The following is a 19,912-nucleotide window of genomic DNA, read 5'->3' as shown; positions in this document are numbered from 1 at the left end:
ACTTTTCTAAATACGTATTGTAGTGGCTTGTTAAACAGTTACCTTGTTCTGCAAGTGCTCTGTTGATGAGAGCACCAAGAAAGTGCTTTTTTTCTTTCCTTTTTTTCCTGTGGGAGAAGGGAAGCAATGAAGGAAATGAAAGAGTTCATTTAAGTGCCATATTCACATAAGGCTAATTTGTAAAAGCTCAATCCAGCTGAATATATTTACAGCCACCACTGGTCCACAAAACTTCAGTTGAGAAGACTAATTGAGATTCTTCAGGAGGGCTCCCCTGTCTTTAGTAGTTACAGAATGTCTCATTAGGCATTCTGGACCTGCCCTTTCTCTAGAATACGAAGTCTGACTCTGCTTGGCCTGGGTTCACGGCTTGTGAATTTCCAGGAGATTCTAATACATCATTATTCTAAGAGTCTGTTGTGCAGCCCCTTTTGCCTTTTTTTTTTTTTTTTTTTTGATTTCAAACTAAAGTTGCATTTAACAGGACTGTATTAGTTATATTGGAATACTGTTTAAAAAAACAACTTTGCCCACCTCCAGGATTGTAACATACAGGCTAACGCCCTTATTAAAAACCTTCTCCAGTCTTGCAATAGAGAAATGCTTTCTATAAAAGAGGAGCTGAGGGCTGGAGTTCAGAGAGACTAGTAAACTCCGTAAAATCTTCTTTTCTACCTATTTTCAACTCTCTACATAGATGCAATATTTGACTTTTTTAGACCAGTGAGAGCCTTATGACCATTTGACAATTTTTATTTTCCCAACTATTTTAATTTTCTTCTTTACTAAAACAACATGTAGGGTTCTCTGTGTATTTTTCTAAATGCTTAAAGATGTTGGCGAAATTAGTGTCATGGGAAACTAGATGTTTACTTTATTTAATTAGAAGCCTCTCCCACAAGCTGAGAAAAAAATCTCTTGGCACAATTATGGAATAACTTTTTTTTCTGTCCCTGCTACCTTAATATCTAGTATTACAGGCTTACAAAGCAGCACAGGATAAAACTAAGAGAGTATAAAGGTCTCTAGGTATCTGCCATTATTATTATTGATGTTTTCAATTGTATGTAAGTGACGGCATACATACATACATACACACACACACAGGTATTAATTTTAATACCTATGTTACCTGACTAAGCCCAAAGTTTGGTTGAACTATTCTATTTATGCCTTTCACTTAAGAAAAAAATACAGATCTGCCTCTATCTAAAAGGTAATATTTTATTTCAAAGATATTTCATAACTAATATTTTCCACAGTAAAAGGTAAAATTTCTTGCTGCTGTAAAATTCACATAAGTACTTTTTATTCCACTTGGAATGTAATAATATAATTGAATATACTTTTTGTTTCAATTTCCAACTTTTTTATAGTGAGGAAGACTGGCCCTGAGCTAACATTTGTTGCCAGTCTTCCTCGTTTTGCTTGAGGGAGATTGGCCCTGAGCTAACATCTGAGCCAATCTTCCTCTATTTTGTATGTAGGATGCTGCCACAGCACGGTTTGATGAGCGGTGTGTAGGTCTGTGCCTGGGATCCAAACCCATGAGCCCTGGGCTGCCGAAGCAGAGCATGCAAACTTAACCACTACACCACTGGGCCAGCCCCTCCAACTACTTTTTTAATGACATTCTGAAGGAAGGCCTCTTAGCAAAGGAAATTCCACTGACAATTTATTTCAGTCTTATTATATTTTCTACTAAAAATCAAGCTGTCAAGACAGGAAAATATTACTGGTTTTGTTATTACAAAAAACAAGTGAAAATTTTTAATTCACAAAGGATGAAAACAAGACATTGATCTCACTATACATACAATATTACAATAAACTGATTAGCTGTAGACTAATAAAACATTTAAGATTTCACATACACACATATGTTCTTTCAAACAAGAAACACAGGACAATTTTAATCTTTGATATGTCCATAACTACCACAAGAGAGATCATTGATTTGAGTCTAATTGTTTTCCTGGCATACAATCACCATATAGGCCAGTCCTAAAGCATATTGCATTGTTAAGGACATCTTTAGGCAAATATCACCTCTCGTTTCGGGGCTTTTATCCCCTGTCCAAAACAATCTGCTTTGCCACTGCTATCAAGTAGCCTGGTTTGCTATCAACTTAACAAGATCACAACGACAAACAATATTTTTACCACAAAACTCAACTGAGAGGTTTTTAGACAGCTCACACAAAAAATATTTGTTCCCAAGGAAGGCAATCTGTAAATTATAAATGCAATTCTAAGAAAAAGTCTTGCTTACAAATCATTTACTTTCAAATATTGATGAAGAATGGGTAGGGTGGGGGTGGAGGTGTATTGGTGTGAAATGAGGAAAATGTATTTGCCACAGGAAATATTGGATTGATTTTTTTAAATGAGGTATAAGAGTATGCCAGTAAATGCAAAAGCACAAAGAAATTAAAAACCAAAATGTATATTTCCAATGGAAAAATCTCTAAACCTCTTATAGTTTTCTTTATTCAGATTAGACATTTCATATACAGCAGTTAACCTAGAAAAATACATTTTAAAAAATCTTCAACAGACCATGCTCTCTGTAACAAAACTTTCCAAACCCTGTTTTATTATACAAATCAATCTACATTAGTAATGTAAAAATGAAATTCTCGAATTTAGTAATGTCATTTTCCATCTGACATCTACCTAATTTACATGTGAGTTTCAACTAGTCATACTGCAGTTAGAATTCTGTAATAAATTTTTTCTAATGTATTCTGTACATATTAAATAATCTAAAAGGTTCCTCTTGTAGTGCATTTACCAGTTAGCAAGTCTATTCAGTATTTTTCCAGTACCATTTGCATTACAGTGATTTGCCTGTAAATGTAATTAAAATCTAAAAGTGCACACAGTTAACTTTCTCAAATAACGGCCTATTTCTGGAGGAAACCTAATATTCACGGAAAAGATTACCAATACCATGATTAGAAACGTAGGGTCAGAACATCCTCTGAGACTATACAACACAATTATATACATAAGCTAAAGGGCATTAAGTCTTTAGCCTATATTTACATCAAATAACATCTGTTTCCACAGGGTCATATCAAGAACTCAGTATGGCACTAGATATAATTAGGATTGTTAGCTACAAATCAGTGTAGCACAGACAGCCCAAAAATACCCTGCACTGACTTATGCTAAATTAAACTCCAGTATATCACAGTGTTTTAAGTAGTATTAGTGTGTTGCCCAAACAAGCAACTAAATATCCAATAAGGATGCTGTGCAACACAGTGAGAGGCAGCTAGCCTTCATCAAGGGATTACATCTAGTTATTAAGAATTTGAGCACTTAGACTGCCACTGCATGCAGAAACCCTGAAAAACAAATACACAGGTTTCAAAACAGATATACTTCATTTCGTTTAAAATGCCCAAGAGCGTTTTCAAAATAACTGATAGTGCTGTTCTATCAAGTGATGAACCTAACAAATCATGAGAAGAAATTCTACATTATCCAGTTTGAGGAAAAAAAAACGTAGTTTTCCTATCAAATTATCCAGTGTATATGACTGGTCAGAATTGCAAGTTTTGATTTTTACTGAAATTCAGAGGATGAAATGCAAACATTCGGAATAAAATTAATTCAAAATTACACACAGTTATATCAACTTGCAACAAAGCAGCAAATATGAGGGCCCCACATATGTCTTGACTCTCCCATTCCCTTCTGATCCCTCAAAAAAGTGCAAAATCAAAGAGTCACTGCTTGGTCCAAAAATAAAATACATCATGTGTAAGGATTTGAAATCTGATGGAATCCAGCTTCTATTCCAAGGGTTGTCTTCAATAAGAATCAACGTCCGAAGATAGAACTTATTTCCAGAAGAATTAATTCTACAATCTGATTTTGGTAGACAGTATGAACTGCTATATTACCAGTCTCTTTCTCTGGCTTTAACAGAGTGGGACCAAAAACAATTGCTATACTCTGATACGTCATGCGGTTTTTTTCTCCATTTTCTACAACCCTAAGGAGGAAAAAAATAAATTGTTAAAAGTGAAAATAAAAAACAGAGAGGGAAAATTCTTCAAATTGTATTAACATAAACAGTTTGCATTTAGAAATGAGAAATAATGCTCATTTTCCTAAGGTACATATAAACTATTTAACCAAGCAGAATTCAGTCCAAATGCCATGTGAAGCTTTCTGTTGGATAAACACAGCTGAAAGGTATAATTATACATACTCCAACAAACTTTCAATATGTGATGTCTTAGCTTAGTGTTTAAAATAAGACACAGACTTAAATATGAGTTACAATTCAGGTAAAAATGATTACTAGGTTGATATGGGAAAAAAATTTCATTGGGCACAGAGATTAAACTTTCAATTTTATTTTTTTTAAATCTCTCTAAGATCATTTATTTTAGTACTCTATCAGAAGGAAAAAATCAGTATTGAAGTGGCTATATAGTAACTCAGAGCAATGATGGCTTTATTTTAAAGTAATTTAATAGTCTTCACTTAACAGCCAATCTCATCTTCATATTAACTAACTTTAGCAACAATTTTTGAACACCTACTATGTGCTAGGTATTATATAATTGCTTCACATATAATATCTACTGTAATGTATTCTTCATACCAAACCAAACTATGAGGAACTGAGGACCAAAGGAACTGAGTAATCTTTTCAAGTTACAAAGACAGTAAGCAGTATAACTGGGCTCTGAACCTGGGCTTGAGTGACCCTGGCCCCACGGGTGCTACACCACATCTCCTAACTGGGCAGTTCTCTTACCTTTTTTCTTTTTTGTGGGGAGACTCTTACCTTTTGAGATGTCTAAAGAGAATCTGCATTGTATCTTGATTTGGCTTTGGCAACTGTTTAATTAGGTCCTTAACAGCAGTGACTCGCTGTCTTGGTTCTTGTTCTGAAAAAAGATAACTAGAGATGTTGCATAAAACTGAAAGCAGGAGGCCGACCCCGTGGCCAAGTGGTTAAGTTCGCGCACTCCGTTTCGGTGGCCCAGGGTTTCACCAGTTTGGATCCTGGGCATGGACATGGCACCGCTCATCAGGCCACACTGAGGCAGCGTCCCACAAGCCACAACGAGAAAGACCCACAACTAAAATATACAGCTGTGCACTGGGGGGATTTGAGGAGAAAAAGCAATAAAATAAAAAAAAAACCCACAAAGATTGGCAACAGTTGTTAGCTCAGGCGCCAATCTTTAAAAAAAAACAAAAACAAAAACCTGAAATCAGTGACAGTTTGGAACCTGATATTTGGTAATACACAGTGACATCTGGTGGTCAAATTTAAAATTTCTGGAGTAAAACAATCCTTGGAAAAAACTTAAGAAATCAAATAGAATATAGCGACTTAATCTGTACAGAGGATTTTCAACATCTAGAAAAATAACTGAGTAGAATACATACTTACTAATTGCATTCACAAAATCATTAAAATGATTAAATGTAAAAAGAGGTTCAGGTAATTCTCGAAAAAACATTTTGAGCGCTCCAGTGATGACATGAATATCTTCCCATTTACTATCATTCAAGTCCAATTTCTCATCTGAAAAATAGGAGAAATAGGAAATTTTTAAAAATTACTTTAAACCAATTCTAACGGTTATGAGTGATTATTCTGGATCTAACAATAGGAAATGTGATGTTACCATGATTGACTGCAAATCTCAGTTTCTGGATCACTGCAAGGTTGCCACTTACTCTGTATATGCCATCAACATCCAAACCTAAGACACAAATGATAATAGTTTTATGTTTAAAGTACTTGTTTGTCTCTTCTAAAGCTACTTGCATGTTTCAGAATTCTTATTCATTAACATTAGCCTCAATCAAATGGGTAAACACTCTTTTCCTCTAAATGGCTTTTTATAGATGCTTGGCAGAGAGGGGGGGGTGGAGATACACTCTGAATTCTGTTTAATAAACAGTAACAATTCTACCTTGTTTATCATGTAGACTGTGAATCATTTAAAGGAAGTCATCTCATTAAACCTGGAATACTAACAATTTAAGATAAGCTTCTGCAAACACCTGGGGATAGATAGTTCAAAAAGTAAAGTAGATAAAATCAGCCCACTGATTTTTTTGCATGCTATTTTATAATGTAAATGCATATATTAAAGCACTCTCTTAAAATTGTTTGTTGGGGCCAACCCAGTGGCGAAGGGGTTAAGTTCGCACGTTCCGCTTCTCGGCAGCCCGGGGTTCGTTGGTTCGGATCCCGGGTGCAGACATGGCACTGCTTAGCAAAAGCCATGCTGTGGTAGGCGTCCCACGTACAAAACAGAGGAAGATGGACATGGATGTGAGCTCAGGGCCAGTCTTCCTCAGCAAAAAGAGGAAGATTGGCAGTCGTTAGCTCAGGGCTAATCTTCCTCAAAAAAAAAAAGGTTTGTCATACTAAGAGGTTGTAATAAGTAAACTTAATAAAAGCAAGTACCTAAAATAATGGTTCTACAAAAACAACTGATAATTTGATAGTTTATTAATTTACTTCATATGTGGAACAGAATAATTTAAAATTTATACAACTAAGCCTAAAAAATTCAAATATTCATTAAGTGATAATGCTGTACACATTTAACAAAGTACATTATCTAATGTGCTCTTCATTTAACTTCAAATAAAGGCAAGTAGTGTGGTGTCTCCACTGTCATGTTGACAACATGAGAATCTCTAAAAAGATGAGATCTGTAACTGGCAGAAATGACAAGTTATGCAAATATTTTAATTGTACAAGATCTTTTGATGACAGAGAGACATAAGTTAAGGTGATTACAGTCAAGATATTGTTAATTTATATAAAACTAGTATAAATATTATAAACATGTTAAAATTAACCAAAATAGAAATTAAGTCTTATTTTACAGGGAATGACATAAAAAAAGGATCTGTCTACTTAGACACTTTATAGTTGACTGAACAGTTTTAAAATGTCATCTCATTTTTATTAGAGCAGAACTTTCTCTTAGTAAGTAAACACAATCTCATATCTTCAACACTGTCAAATCATTTCTTAATAAGCTCAGTTTCACAATCACTACCTTCTTCTTTTTAGCAAATGGCCAACCCCAAATGGCTTCCAAGAATACCATATGCTTAATCGATCATAAGTACCAAACATTCATTAGAAGCCCACAAAAGTCTTAATCTGAAACAGGTACAAACATGTTAAGTTTTTTGCAAATGAGATGCTCTTATTAATATGACTATGAAGAACTTTTGGTCATCACTCAAAATCATAAAAACCCTAGGGATTTTGATAGCAAAACAATGGGTTGGTGCGCTTAACATTTAAAAAAATCATTTTCTTACCATATTCTTCAACATGTTCAATGCATAACTTCACAAATTTTGGCACTGTGCCATTCTCTCTCTGACACAGATTAGCAAGATTAGATCCAAATACCTGATCTGAAAGAGATTCATTTTAAAAAATAAATCATCTGGCTAAAATTTACTTCACAAAATGGCTAAGCCATTCACAGTGCAACAGAAGCCATTCGGTGCATCCAGTCATTGTTTGCCATGACTTATGTCTTATATACAGTCAGCCCTGGGGGTCTAGTGGTTAAGATTCTCACCGCCAAGGGCCGGGCTCATTTCCCAGTCAGGGAAGCACACCACTCGTCTGCTAGTTGTCATACTGTGGCAGCTGAGTGTTGCTGTGATGCAGAAAGCTACGCCACCCATGCATTTCAAACTTCAAATACCAGTAGGGCCACCCATGGTGGAGAGGTTTCAGCGGAGTTTTCAGCAGGTTTCAGACTAAAACAGACTGGGAAGGACCTGGCCACCCACTTCCAAAAAAAACTGGCCACGGAGACCCTATGAACAGCAGTGGAGCATTAGCTGATGTCGGGCCGGAAGGGGAGAGGATGGTGCAAATAGAGCACACAGGGTTCCACCCTGCTGTACACAGGGTGGCCTAGAGTCAGAATCAACTTGACGACCCTAAAAAACGCCTTGGATGATGTGCACTCTGCCCACCCCTTCCAACTTCATTTCAAACAATTTTCCTTCTTTACTAAATTCCATGCACACAGCAACTCCTTCTTGCCTGAGAGCCTTTTTACTTTCTACTCTTTTTGCAGAGATCAATATTCCTCCCAAATTAGCTCCTCCTCATCACTACTGGTCTCTGCTGTTATCTCCTTAAGAAACCCTCTCTGATCCTCCTATCTAAGGGAGCCCAATTCCAGCCACTCTATTTCATTACTATATTAAATTCTTCATAGTAGTCATCAGTGTTTTAAATTATCTCGTCCATCTCTCATTTTTATGTTAAGTTCATGAGGGCAGGGATCTTGTAATTCTTGAACACCAACAGGTATTTATAGCACCTAGGCTCATGCTTAGCACTTAGTAAATACTCGAATATTTTTTAAAGTATCAAAACAAGCATGTGCATTGCCCATCATGTGCTAACACTTGACTTCACAAAATATATTTCAAAGGTTGTTCTGTTAATCTTTCAACTCAACAGTTTTGAAATGCCACATTAGCGGTATTCAGGAAAACAAACAAGCAATATTTGAAGTGACGAATAACACCATAAAGTGGTAACACTTTACATTTCTCAGTGAAAAGGCCTGGCGAACAAATTAGCAGCAGTTTTTATTCAGTTATTTGTCATCAGGTTTTTTTGTTTTTTAAAAGGTTCTAAACTCAATATGCTAAATTCCTATGCATTATCTGGGAGTGCCTGTTTACAACTCCTGATGTTGCTAATTTGAATCACTTACTTAGCTGAACTCTTCCTGCAAGTTTTAAATATCTTTTTAATGAAATCTACTTGTGTATTTTAACTTAGATGCTTTGCCAACAGATGTTCCAGTGATGGTCTTTGTCAGAAACTTCATAATCAGAGACAGATATAACAGATGTTATATATTACCTTTACCTATATCTGTTTACAAATAAACATCACTGTTTTGAATCATATATTAGAAAATTTTACCTCTGGAATTAAACACGCTTCTAAGAACTAACTGTACATAAACGTATATGCGATTTTTAAGGAATACTTTAGGGGCCAGCCCCATGGCACAGCAATTAGGTTCGCATGTTCTGATTCGGCAGCCTGGGGTTTACCGGTTTGGATCCCAGGTGCGGACATACACACTGCTTGTCAAGCCATGCTGTGGGAGGCGTCCCACATACAAAGTAGAAGAAGATGGGCATGGATGTTAGCTCAGGGCCAGTCTTCCTCAGAAAAAAGAGGAAGATTGGTGGCAGGTGTTAGCTCAGGGCTAATCTTCCTCAAAAAATAAAGAATACTGTATTAAGAAAAGATCCTGCTAGTGCATTATGGTGCTTATAAATGAAATAAAAAACGTATAAAAATCAGGAAAAAATACCTTACACAGTCAAGCGCCACATAAAGATGTTTTGGTCAATGACAGACCATACACACGACAGTGGTCTCATAAGATTAGCACCATATGGCCTAGGTGTGTAGTAGGCTATCCCATCTACGTTTACGTAAATCCAGTCTATGACGTTCAAACAATGACGAAATTGCCTAACAATGTGTTACTCGGAACATATTCCCATCAAGTGATGCATGACTGTACTAATCTTAAAATTACCTTCCCTGAGAACTGAAGGCAAATAATCAAGAATAATTGTTTGCTCAATATTTTTCTTCTTTCTACTCTGTTAGTGATCATTTACTCAAAATTTCTTATGATTTGTGCATCTCAAAACTGAAAGTCTTTCTTATCACGTCTTCTGACAACTGCCGCCCATCCCATCACATCCGTGCAGTTTCCTTGGTGCAGGGTCTCTAGAATCTTACTTTGGTATTTACGTCTGTTCAGTGCTTTAGTGAAACTCTTCAAGTGCATTAGAAAACCTATTTTAATTACTCAAATGTATTTTAATCACTGAACCTGATAGCTTTGTGAATAAATAATGAGAACATTTTTTACCATTTGGAAATTTTTCAGTTTTTAACTTAAAATGTCTTATTTCTGATTTTGGCCAAAGTTCATTATTATAAACATCACTTCTACCTACCTTTAATATAGCCTTTTTCACGAACAGCTTGCAAAGTGGGGCGTCGTATAAGAAACTTCTTTAAGTTTTTCTTGGTTTTTTTCTGTTCTGAAGAATCTATGCTAGACACTTTCATGGCTTAAGACAGACAGATATTAATCACTTCATAAAATAAAAAACTTTCTGGATAGAAGTTTTTCCACCTAGCACTCAAAACATATTAATCTCATATGTAAAAATTCCAGTTATAAATTCAATTATTCTATCTTTAATATGGTTTAAGAGTAACATGAGAAGAATCAAACTAACATAGACCCAATTTCAAAGTGATAGACCAAACGAAACACTTCATTTTTACCAATAAACACTGACCACAAGCTCTATCTTCTTTGGTGTATGTGCCAAGACATTCCTAAGTTATTCTAATTTATATTCATTATTTCATAAATGATACTACTTATCTTCTCTGACTCTCCATCAGTTTTACAAGGTAAAATGACGAGCAAAAAAAAAAACTGCATAAACTATAAACAAAAAAATCCCTATCCTTCCCATCCTTACTGACCTAGAAGTCTGGTTACAGATACAGATATAGATATAGATACAGATATCTCTCTGTCTCTCTATAGATCTACATATATATATCCATCACAATTATTTGTACTGTATGCTAACTGAGTCTCATCATAATTATCTGTACTCTGAGCTAAGAAAGGGACCACCTGGAAAATGTTCTCCATTGCCTTTAGTCCTGATTTCTTTTTCAGTTATAATAACAAAAGTTCAAAAAGTAAATTTCTTGAAAATAACTACTATATTTGAGGAAAGTCGACAGCACAAAAAATATATTAGTAAAGAATTAAAATAATAAAATTTTCATGTGTTTATATTGTTATATAATGATGATGTCAGTAATAGGCCTAAACTTCCTTACAATGTGGGAGAACAAAAGTAAAACTGATTTTTTGATCATTCAGTTAATTTGAAGGCCAAAAAACTCTCAGTTAAATGCAGATTCATTAAAATAGATTTAACAAAGTTCAAAGTCATAGCTTAGGGCCTAGTTAAACAATGGACCTTCATTACAAAATGCTATTCTTGGGGCTAGCCCAGTGGCGTAGTGGTTGAGTTCACGCACTCTGGTTTGGTGGCCCAGGGTTCGCTGGTTCGGATCCCAGACTTGGAGCTAACACACTGCTTATCAAGCCATGCTGTGGCAGGCATCCCGCATATAAAGTGGAGGAAGATGGGCATGCATGTTCGCTCAGGGCCAGTCTTCCTTAGCAAAAAGAGGAGGATTGGTGGCAGATGTTAGCTCAGGGCTAATAGTCCTCAAAAAAAAAAAAAGAAAAAGAAAAAGAAAAAGCTATTCTTAAAATTGCTGGCCTCAGCTCTGGTCCTTTGTGTAGATCTGGAGGGATGATGCGTGGACTTGCACAGGCACATCCTACTCCAGAGACAGCCGCCTAGTGTCCAGTGTGGAACTGAGGTACACAGCCTGTGACTTCTGACTTCTTATAGTATAAGATTCTATCTATAATCTCAAATAGTAATTGTATATTTTTAAATCAGTAAAGTTCAGCTTGCTGGAATCCTCAACAGAAGTGCATTCTAATATACTTTTTCTCTTGAAGTAGCACAGTATCTTAAAATCAACACGACTTTAGGGATGCATGCGACGAGGTTAAGCATGACAGTGAGCTGACAAGCAGAGAGAAATGAAACACCGAGACTGCGCCTACTTAATCTCCTAACTTTCTCCCAACACTGCAGATTCTGCTCAACTTTTACAGATTTAAAATCTCCAAAAAGCCAAGAGAATAAGCTCACTCAAACCACTAACAAAACAGGGAGAGAATAACTTACAACGAAGTTTCTTGGGATCCTTCTGGTCCTTTTCTTTATCATGCTTTTCTATTCCTGGTGAATCTGGTGTCTCCTCTTCAATTGTTTCATCAGTTTCTACTGTCTGTTGGTTGGAGATTCCCAAACACATATTACTTTTGATATTACTTTAGATGTAACAGCATAATTCTCAGAATGATCAGTAATTGACCCTTCCAAATGATTTTAGAGAACCAATTAATATGTAGTATGATTTAGATATTTGATGAATCTGTAATTCTTTTTTCCTCCTAGATGGCATTAATTCTGAATTTTCAAAAAGAAATAATTACTGGTAATTCACAGGATGATGGGTTTACACTGATGGCGAGGCTACCTTGTCTCATTTTGATCAACTACATATGAGTGATAGTAATAACAGTTAAAAGGTCAGGCTACACTCTGTGGTGACAGGACAGGATGAAGCTACATTCTAAGATAACAATCCAAGATAAAGCCACTAGTCACTGGCACCTTAATTCTTCATACCAACTATCTTTTTAAATTACGCTGTGTGTCAATAGTTAATCACTACTCAGAGACTCATGGGTGTTAGGAATTGAAAGAAACCCTAGAGCTTATCTGCAGCCTAACCAAGGTCACCTCTATAGGTTAAAAAACCAGACTAAGTTCTCAAAGCTAAAACCATCGCTTCGCTTTTCACACTGAGGTCTTTACTCCACCAAGAATCTACTTTTACGTACAGTGTAAGGAAAGGTTCCAATTTCTTCTTGAATATCCAGTTGACCCTCACCATTTACTGACAAGGTTATTCCTCCTCACTTTTCTACAGTGCTGTATCTGACACAAAGTGATCAAAGGTACGTGGCTCTGTTTCTAGGTTCTTTATTCTGTTCCACAGGCCTGTCTGTCTATCCTGGTATGGACACCACATTGTAGTAATTAATACAGCTTTATGAAGTCTTGACATAGGGTAGGGCAAGTCCTTCCACTTTCTTCTTCAGGAGTGTGTTGAATATTCTTAGCCCTTTGCATTTCTATATGAAATTTTAGAAAAAGCTTGTCAAGTTCCACCAGAAAATCCACTAGGATTTTGAATGAGTCAAAAATCTCAAATATATAAATTTATAAATCTTTTAGAAGAACATTATTTCCTTATTGAATCTTTTAATCCATAAACATGATATACTTATCATTTAATTAGGTTTTCTTCAACGTCTCCCAATAAAGTTTCACAATTTGCCCTGCAGAAGTCTTGCATATCTCTTGCTACATTTATTCCTCAGTATCTTTTGTCACTTTGTAAACAGAGCATATTTTGAAATTTCATAGTCAATAAGATGTTCCTCTCTCTTCATATTGCTTATTCCCTGATCCTACAGGCTTCAATCTAAAAAAAACCACTTTCTCACTTTCTCTGCAAAGTCTTCCTTGACCCCTACAACAGGTAGCCCTACTTAACCAGTGTTCGTATGGTAAGTCGTACATCCTTTGCCATCATAAAACTCGTCACGTTTCATCATATTAATTGTGCAGCTGTCTGTCTGCAGTCATCCTGTCTTTGGCTGTGAGCTCCGTGTAGGAAGGTGCAGCATCTGGTAGCATGCTGCACATCCCCAGTGCACGGGGCACTCACACATGTGTCAAATCAACGAAGCCATACTTGCTTTCAAGGAATAGCAAACAGATTACTGTGACCAGAGCTGAAAGCCCATACTGGGTAGAGCTGAAGGGACATTTGAAAAGATAGATTGAGCTCAGGTTGTTGAATTTTAATGGGAGTCACAGGAGGTTTCTGAGCAGGAGAGGATCATAAAATTGACATTAGGAAGTTTCATATAGCAATGGCATTAAGAATGGATTGGTGGGGGATGAGTGAAATAAGGAAGACTGTTTAAGAGGTTACTCTTAGTATAAACATATAAAGGCCCATCTATGCTTTCAGGGATAAACGGAAAGGAAGGGACAACATTCAGAAATATCATCCAATATTACAAACTGCAAAGGAAGAATACATGTATCCATTAGTGAATAATTTGCTAGAAGAGATAAAAATTGGGGAAGCAAGAGTCAGAGAATACTCATATTCCAAATCTGGGTGTTCTGAAACTGAGAGAATCATAAAATTTTGGAGCTTGAAAGGATAGTTGGAGACAATCAAATCCTATCTCTCTATTTTATAGGTGAAAAAACTAAGGCCAATTGAGGTAGAATATCTCAATAAGATCAAAAACCTTATTAATAATTAGGATTCACCTATAAAGTCTCTGAAGGACATCTCGACGTCTACTAAAGCCAGTAATTCCCAACTTTTTGGTCTCTGTTAGTTTAAGACCATAACACACTCCCATAAGTATTCATTTTTATTTTTGTTGCTAACATATGATCCCTAACCAGGAGCCGTGTCCCCATATGGTGAGGGGGTAACAATATCGTCTAAAAAGTACAGCCCATTGTTGTTTATTACTGCTCTCACTAACACAGCTTCAGAGTACACATTTGAGGTTCTAGAACCTGTTTCCAACAAATTCTACTATTTCTAACTCATTCAGTCACTGAAGAAATACTGTGTACTAGCCACAGTTTGTCCCTTCTTGAACTATTTCTTGTTGGACAATGCCTCATGTGAAAATTATTTTAAATCCACTGATAGCAAACATTATATACACGAGCATGTTAAGTCATTCACCAGCCCCTGCGAATTGCTAAGCTGACCATCTCTGTCAAGACATACACTAAAGAAGTTATTAACACATAAATTAGAAATTAGATAGACAACAACCATTTGGAAAGCCAAAAAGAAAAACAGCTCTAAGTGAAAAAAATTTATTTAAGCCAAACACATACCTGATTATTGATAGTACTACTAAGAACTTTAAACCAATCATTAATAACAGTGTCATTATCAGACTGAATTAGCAGTTCTGTTCCTTGACGGGTTTTCAGCTTTAGAGAAAAGGAGGGAAAAAAACAAAAGAGCATGGTTAGAGCTTTCAACCAAATAAATGAATACATCTAATTCAAAGTCTACAAAACCACCAGCAGAAGACTAGATGTTATATTAAGTGACGAAAGGTGAAAGTACTACATACTGAGGGAATATCTTTTATTTTAGTATAAAATAATACCAGCTAAATTATTTTTACAAAACATGAAGTTTTTCTCACAAATTCTCAATAAAAATCTAATAATTGAGGGTTCCTGGGCCAGCCCTGGTGGCCTAGTGGTTAAGTTTGGCATGCTGCACTTCAGCAGCCTGGGTTTGGTTCCCAGGTGCAGACCTACACCACTCATCTCTCAGTGGCCATGCTGTGATGGCATCCCACATAGAAAACAGAGGAAGACTGCACAGACATTAGCTCAGAGACAATCTTCCTCAAGTGAAAAAGAGGAAGACTGACAACAGAGCCTAGCTCAGGGCCTATCCTCCTCACCAAAAAAAAAATAAATAAAATAAGTTCAAGTATCAAAGCTGTGCATTTTAAGTTAGAACTGAAACATGATTCATTTGTAAGGAAATAAAATCTATGATATTTTACATAAATCTGACAAATTTTTTTCTCTCTTGTTAAAAGATAAATGTAGAAAATGAATATACGAAGAGTTAGAACTTTCATTATTTCCCACTTAATAGGCAAATATAATGGCTTAGTACAAAGAGAGAGCACAGACAATAAATGTCACACTCCTTCTGGGCAGAAACATTACTAAATTAAGTGTCAGATCACGAACTAACTTAAGTAAAGATACCAGGTATTAGAAACTCATGTGTCGCTTAACAATGAGGATACATTCTGAGACATGCGTCCTTAGGTGATCCCATCGTTGTGCAAACATCATAGAGTGACATACACAAACCTCGACGGTACGGCCCACGACACACCTAGCCTATCTGGTACTAATCTTATGGGACCACCATCATATACGCGGTCTGTCACTGACTGAAATGTCGTTATGTGGCATGTGACTATATACGAAGGCAATAACCAACTTGTGCATAATCTCTTTGGTTCAAAGTTTCTTACACTTGATTGAGGATGACTTTTGAGGTAGCAGGAGAAAGCATTCCTCCTATTTTCTGGTTGGTAACTGATTTATTTTTTCCCTAGAGGAACATATGGCAATGTTTCCCAAACAACATTCTGAGACATATGCCTCAAAAACAGTTCCCAAAGTAATGTTTAAAAAGGTATTCCTCAAAAAATAAGTAAAAAAACCAGTTATGTGGTATTAATTTGGGAAATACTGGGTTGAAGAAAGTTAAACGAGATTCTCTCCTTCAAGACTTCTCAGGGCTTTGATATTCCAGGGCACGCTGAGATTTTCCTAAGAAAGGAACAAAATATACACCATTTCCCAAATTTATTTGATCATGGAATCCTTTTCATTTTGGAATCTCTTATTGAAACTGCAAGGCTAATTCAGGAAAACAGTAATTCCCTTCTTGCATTTCTATCTAGAGAGTGGGTCACGCCAATCAACCAACATTGAATATTCACTGCACATAAGATACTCTGTTAGAGGTTCTTACTTAAGGAGAAATACAGTCTCTCTGCTTAAAAAAAAAACAAAAAAGATTTTTAATCATCTAGTGGGGGAGAATAATTTACAGATGAAGATAACCCAAGGTACACTAAAATAAGTGCTATTTTTAAAAGCATAAACAAAGAAGCATCAACGCCGTGGTAACATTTCTCACGGGTCTTGGGAGATACGTAGCATCCAACAAGCAGAGACTGGCATGAGTTGGTACTCAAGGCAGAATAATAAAGAGTAAAAATCACAGAGGCGGGAGAACCTGGGTTCCGCCTGGAAAATAGCAACCAATCCAACCTGCAGAGGTAAGACAGGGGAAGACTGAGACGTGAGCCTATGAGGCTACAAGGAAGGCTGAGATTTGGAAGACTGTTCACAAAGACAGGCTCAAAATTCCTCTGATCTCTGTATACACACCCTTCTGCCATGTGACTTTGCTGTTCCTCCATCAACAGGTGGACTCTAGTTCCCCACAACCCTGAATACTTGGCCAGCCTCTGACTTGCTTTAACCAACAGAATGCACTGATGTGAGACTTCTAAACCAAGACCTCAAAAAGCCTTGCAGCTTCCACTTCTGCCCTTTTAGAACCCTGACTCCACCATGTGAAAAAGCCTGGGGCAGCCTTCTTGAGATTGAAAGCTCCTGTGGAGAAAAAAGCCTAGTAAACAGCTGGCACCAACACCAGACACGTGAACTAGACTATCCAGCCCCAGTCAAGCCATGAGATGATTGAAGCCTCACGAATGGTCCCTGGGAAGATCAGAAGAGCCACTGGGCTCAGCACAGGCCAAATTGAGCAAACAAAATGGTTCTTTTCTTAAGATACTAAATTTTGGGGTGGCCTCAAACGCAGCAATAAATAACTGATAGAAAATCATCTATTACTGTGGAGAGTTTTTAATGACAAAAGGGAAAGATTTTAATTTATTTTTTAATATCTGATTGGAGGTAAAGGAAACCATACCCCTTTTAGAGTTGCTGGGGAAAGGCAAGATTTGTACAACAAAGGCTTGTAATATATTCTCTGAGAGCCAATAATTTATGCAAATGAAGCCCAAATCTCTGCACCAGCTTTTATGTTTTTGCTGAGGAAGACTGGCCCTGAGCTAACATCTGTGCCAATCTTCCTCTATTTTATATGTGGGACACCACTACAGCATGGCTTGATGAGCAATGTGTGGGTATGTGCCTGGGATCCGAATCTGTGAACCCCAGGCTGCCAAAGCCAAGCGCATGAACTCAACCAGTATGCAGCTGGGCTGGCCCCTACACCACTTTTTTTTCCCTTAAATTATGATACAAACTGATTTGATGACCAACTTTGCCTTAACTAGTCACATTGAAAGATTATGGCCCAAAATAACTCAAAAGAACATCCAAGGGCCAGCCCAGTGGTGCAGCAGTTAAGTTCGCATGTTCAGCTTCGGCAGCCTGGGGTTCACACGGTTCAGATCCTGTGTGTAGACCTGCACACTGTTCGTCAAGCTATGCTGTGGCAGGCATCCTACATATAAAGTAGAGGAAGATGGGCACAGATGTCAGCTCAGAGCCAGTCTTCCTCAGCAAAAAATGAGGATTGGTGGCAGATGTTAGCTCAGGGCTAATCTTCCTCCAAAACAAAAGAACATCTAATTACTACAGTTGAGGATGTGAATTATCCTTAGAAAAAAATTTATTACCTCAAATACATTCTTTTTGCTGGATTTATCCTTTGCAGCCATCTCAATCGTCGCCCCCTTCAGGTCCACGGTGAACTCGGGTTTAGACTGATTACTCCCAAACTTCATTTGAGAAAAAAGAAAACATCTTTATGTGATATTCATGTACATGTGTGTATTCAAAAAGAATTAAGACCAATTTTATATTATTAACAATAAATCAAAAGGTAATTATCTCAAATTCTTCTTCTCTTTCTATATCATAAAATAATTCCTACTTTAAAATTGAAAAATGTCTATAGAACACAAATAGGAAATAAAATGGCTCAACTTCCATCATAATAAAAAAAAAACAAAAACAAAGCCACACTAAAATCTTTTTTCATCCATCAGTGTAGAATAAAAAATCCAAAGTTTGATGAAAAACTATGTTAGTGAGGCTAAAGTCACAGGTTCTCATACGCAAGTGGGGTATAAGTTGGAACAACTCCTAAAGTGGAAAAACTGGTAATACCATATTTGCAAATTTACAAACACATCTATCCTTTGCCTTAGCAATTTCATTTCTTGGAATTTATCCTAGACTATATATGACTATATGAAATGATGTGTTCAGAAAGGTAAGGCAATATTCTTATATACGTATAAAAAATATATCTGGCAGATATCAAATGCTCTCCACCTAATAAACATTCTCTAAACTTGATTTTGGGCTTTCAAGAGTTATTTCTTTATCAACTATCTATGTTGTCAACAACTAACAATTTGTAAAAACAGAAAACTGTAAGCCCCATGATCTTTTATTTAGCCTTTGTTAGAAATTATAACCAGAGCCAGATGCTATAAAGCCTCAGCAATTGGAACTGTGGAAAGAATAGGAAGCCAGTTAACATGGGTGGTTTGAAAAGAAAATTAGCACTTAGCTAGCTATATTTTGTTAACCAGATAAGGAAAAGATAGGCAAATAGCAGAAAATTTACGTTAAATATAGACTTACTCTGTATCTTGCCATCATTAACAAATTTTTGTTTGGCATGTTAACTAAGAATAGAAAATCGCATTCCTATGTTATTGAAAGGTTTAGAGGTTTTAAAATCTTTAAGGGTTGATTAATTGTAATCTTAAGGTCATAAAGATTTGTTACGGGAAATTTCATTTGCTAAATTAGTTTCAAGCCAAATTATGTTTGTCATTGGAAGAGGATCTTACACACCAACCTTGTGGTAATTTATTCACTATTCATAATGTCAATGATTACTTAGTAGCTTCACATTTAATAAATGGTTCAACTTCATCTGTTCCCTTTTACTTTATCTTTGGAGCTAGCAATGTGGACTTAAACAATGTACTTACTTTAACAAAATAAAATTTAGGACATTATATGGAATTTACTAGTGGAATCATAATAAAAATCACAATAAAATTTTAACTATTCTACAAAGTCTTGGCCTTCTCAAGTATCTTTTGTCAGTCAAAAGACGTTTAATTAAAACCATAAAGCTACAATGGGCACAGATAACTTTCTGAGCAAAACTGCTCTCTCTCAAAAGTTATAAAATTTAAATGTACCCATTTAATAACATGATAAAAATCAATTTAACTTGTTGTCGTTACAAGCTCTGTAGATGGTTAACCATAAGCTAAGATACTAGTAACTAACCGAATAAGATAGAGCAACTAAATATAAATACAATGACATGACACGGCATGCTAGAGAAAGGCATTCAATATGGTTGGCAAAAATTGTGTGTGTGTTATTCACTCTTTTTCAAAATCTAGCCCCACTTTCTCTACTGTAATCATCCCTCCAATGTATTCATGACAAGAAAACAGAATCTTGCAGCGCGGGGCGTGCA

At 36.3% G+C, this 19,912-nt stretch overlaps 1 protein-coding gene across 21 annotated transcripts in view; it reads right to left on the bottom strand.

The window, feature by feature from the left end:
* Nucleotides 1–1,662: 1,662 nt before the first annotated feature.
* ARHGAP12 (Rho GTPase activating protein 12) overlaps nt 1,663–19,912 on the bottom strand; it is a 118,224-nt gene continuing 99,974 nt past the window's right edge. For all 21 annotated transcript variants that reach the window (XM_023632095.2, XM_070255467.1, XM_070255473.1 and 18 more), the window contains 9 exons: nt 18,078–18,179; nt 14,707–14,805; nt 11,881–11,983; nt 10,036–10,152; nt 7,330–7,428; nt 5,664–5,741; nt 5,426–5,560; nt 4,811–4,913; nt 1,663–4,006 (listed from right to left, as the gene is read on the bottom strand). In XM_023632095.2, coding sequence (XP_023487863.1) covers nt 3,832–4,006; nt 4,811–4,913; nt 5,426–5,560; nt 5,664–5,741; nt 7,330–7,428; nt 10,036–10,152; nt 11,881–11,983; nt 14,707–14,805; nt 18,078–18,179 — 1,011 coding nt within the window. In that variant the 3' untranslated portion in view covers nt 1,663–3,831. The remainder of the gene's footprint in view (nt 4,007–4,810; nt 4,914–5,425; nt 5,561–5,663; nt 5,742–7,329; nt 7,429–10,035; nt 10,153–11,880; nt 11,984–14,706; nt 14,806–18,077; nt 18,180–19,912) is intronic.

The sequence above is a fragment of the Equus caballus genome, chromosome 29 (genome assembly GCF_041296265.1).
Source record: "Equus caballus isolate H_3958 breed thoroughbred chromosome 29, TB-T2T, whole genome shotgun sequence".
Classification (NCBI taxonomy): domain Eukaryota; kingdom Metazoa; phylum Chordata; class Mammalia; order Perissodactyla; family Equidae; genus Equus; species Equus caballus.
Note: the sequence above shows the minus strand (reverse complement) of the source record. Positions and strands in the feature narration are given on the sequence as shown.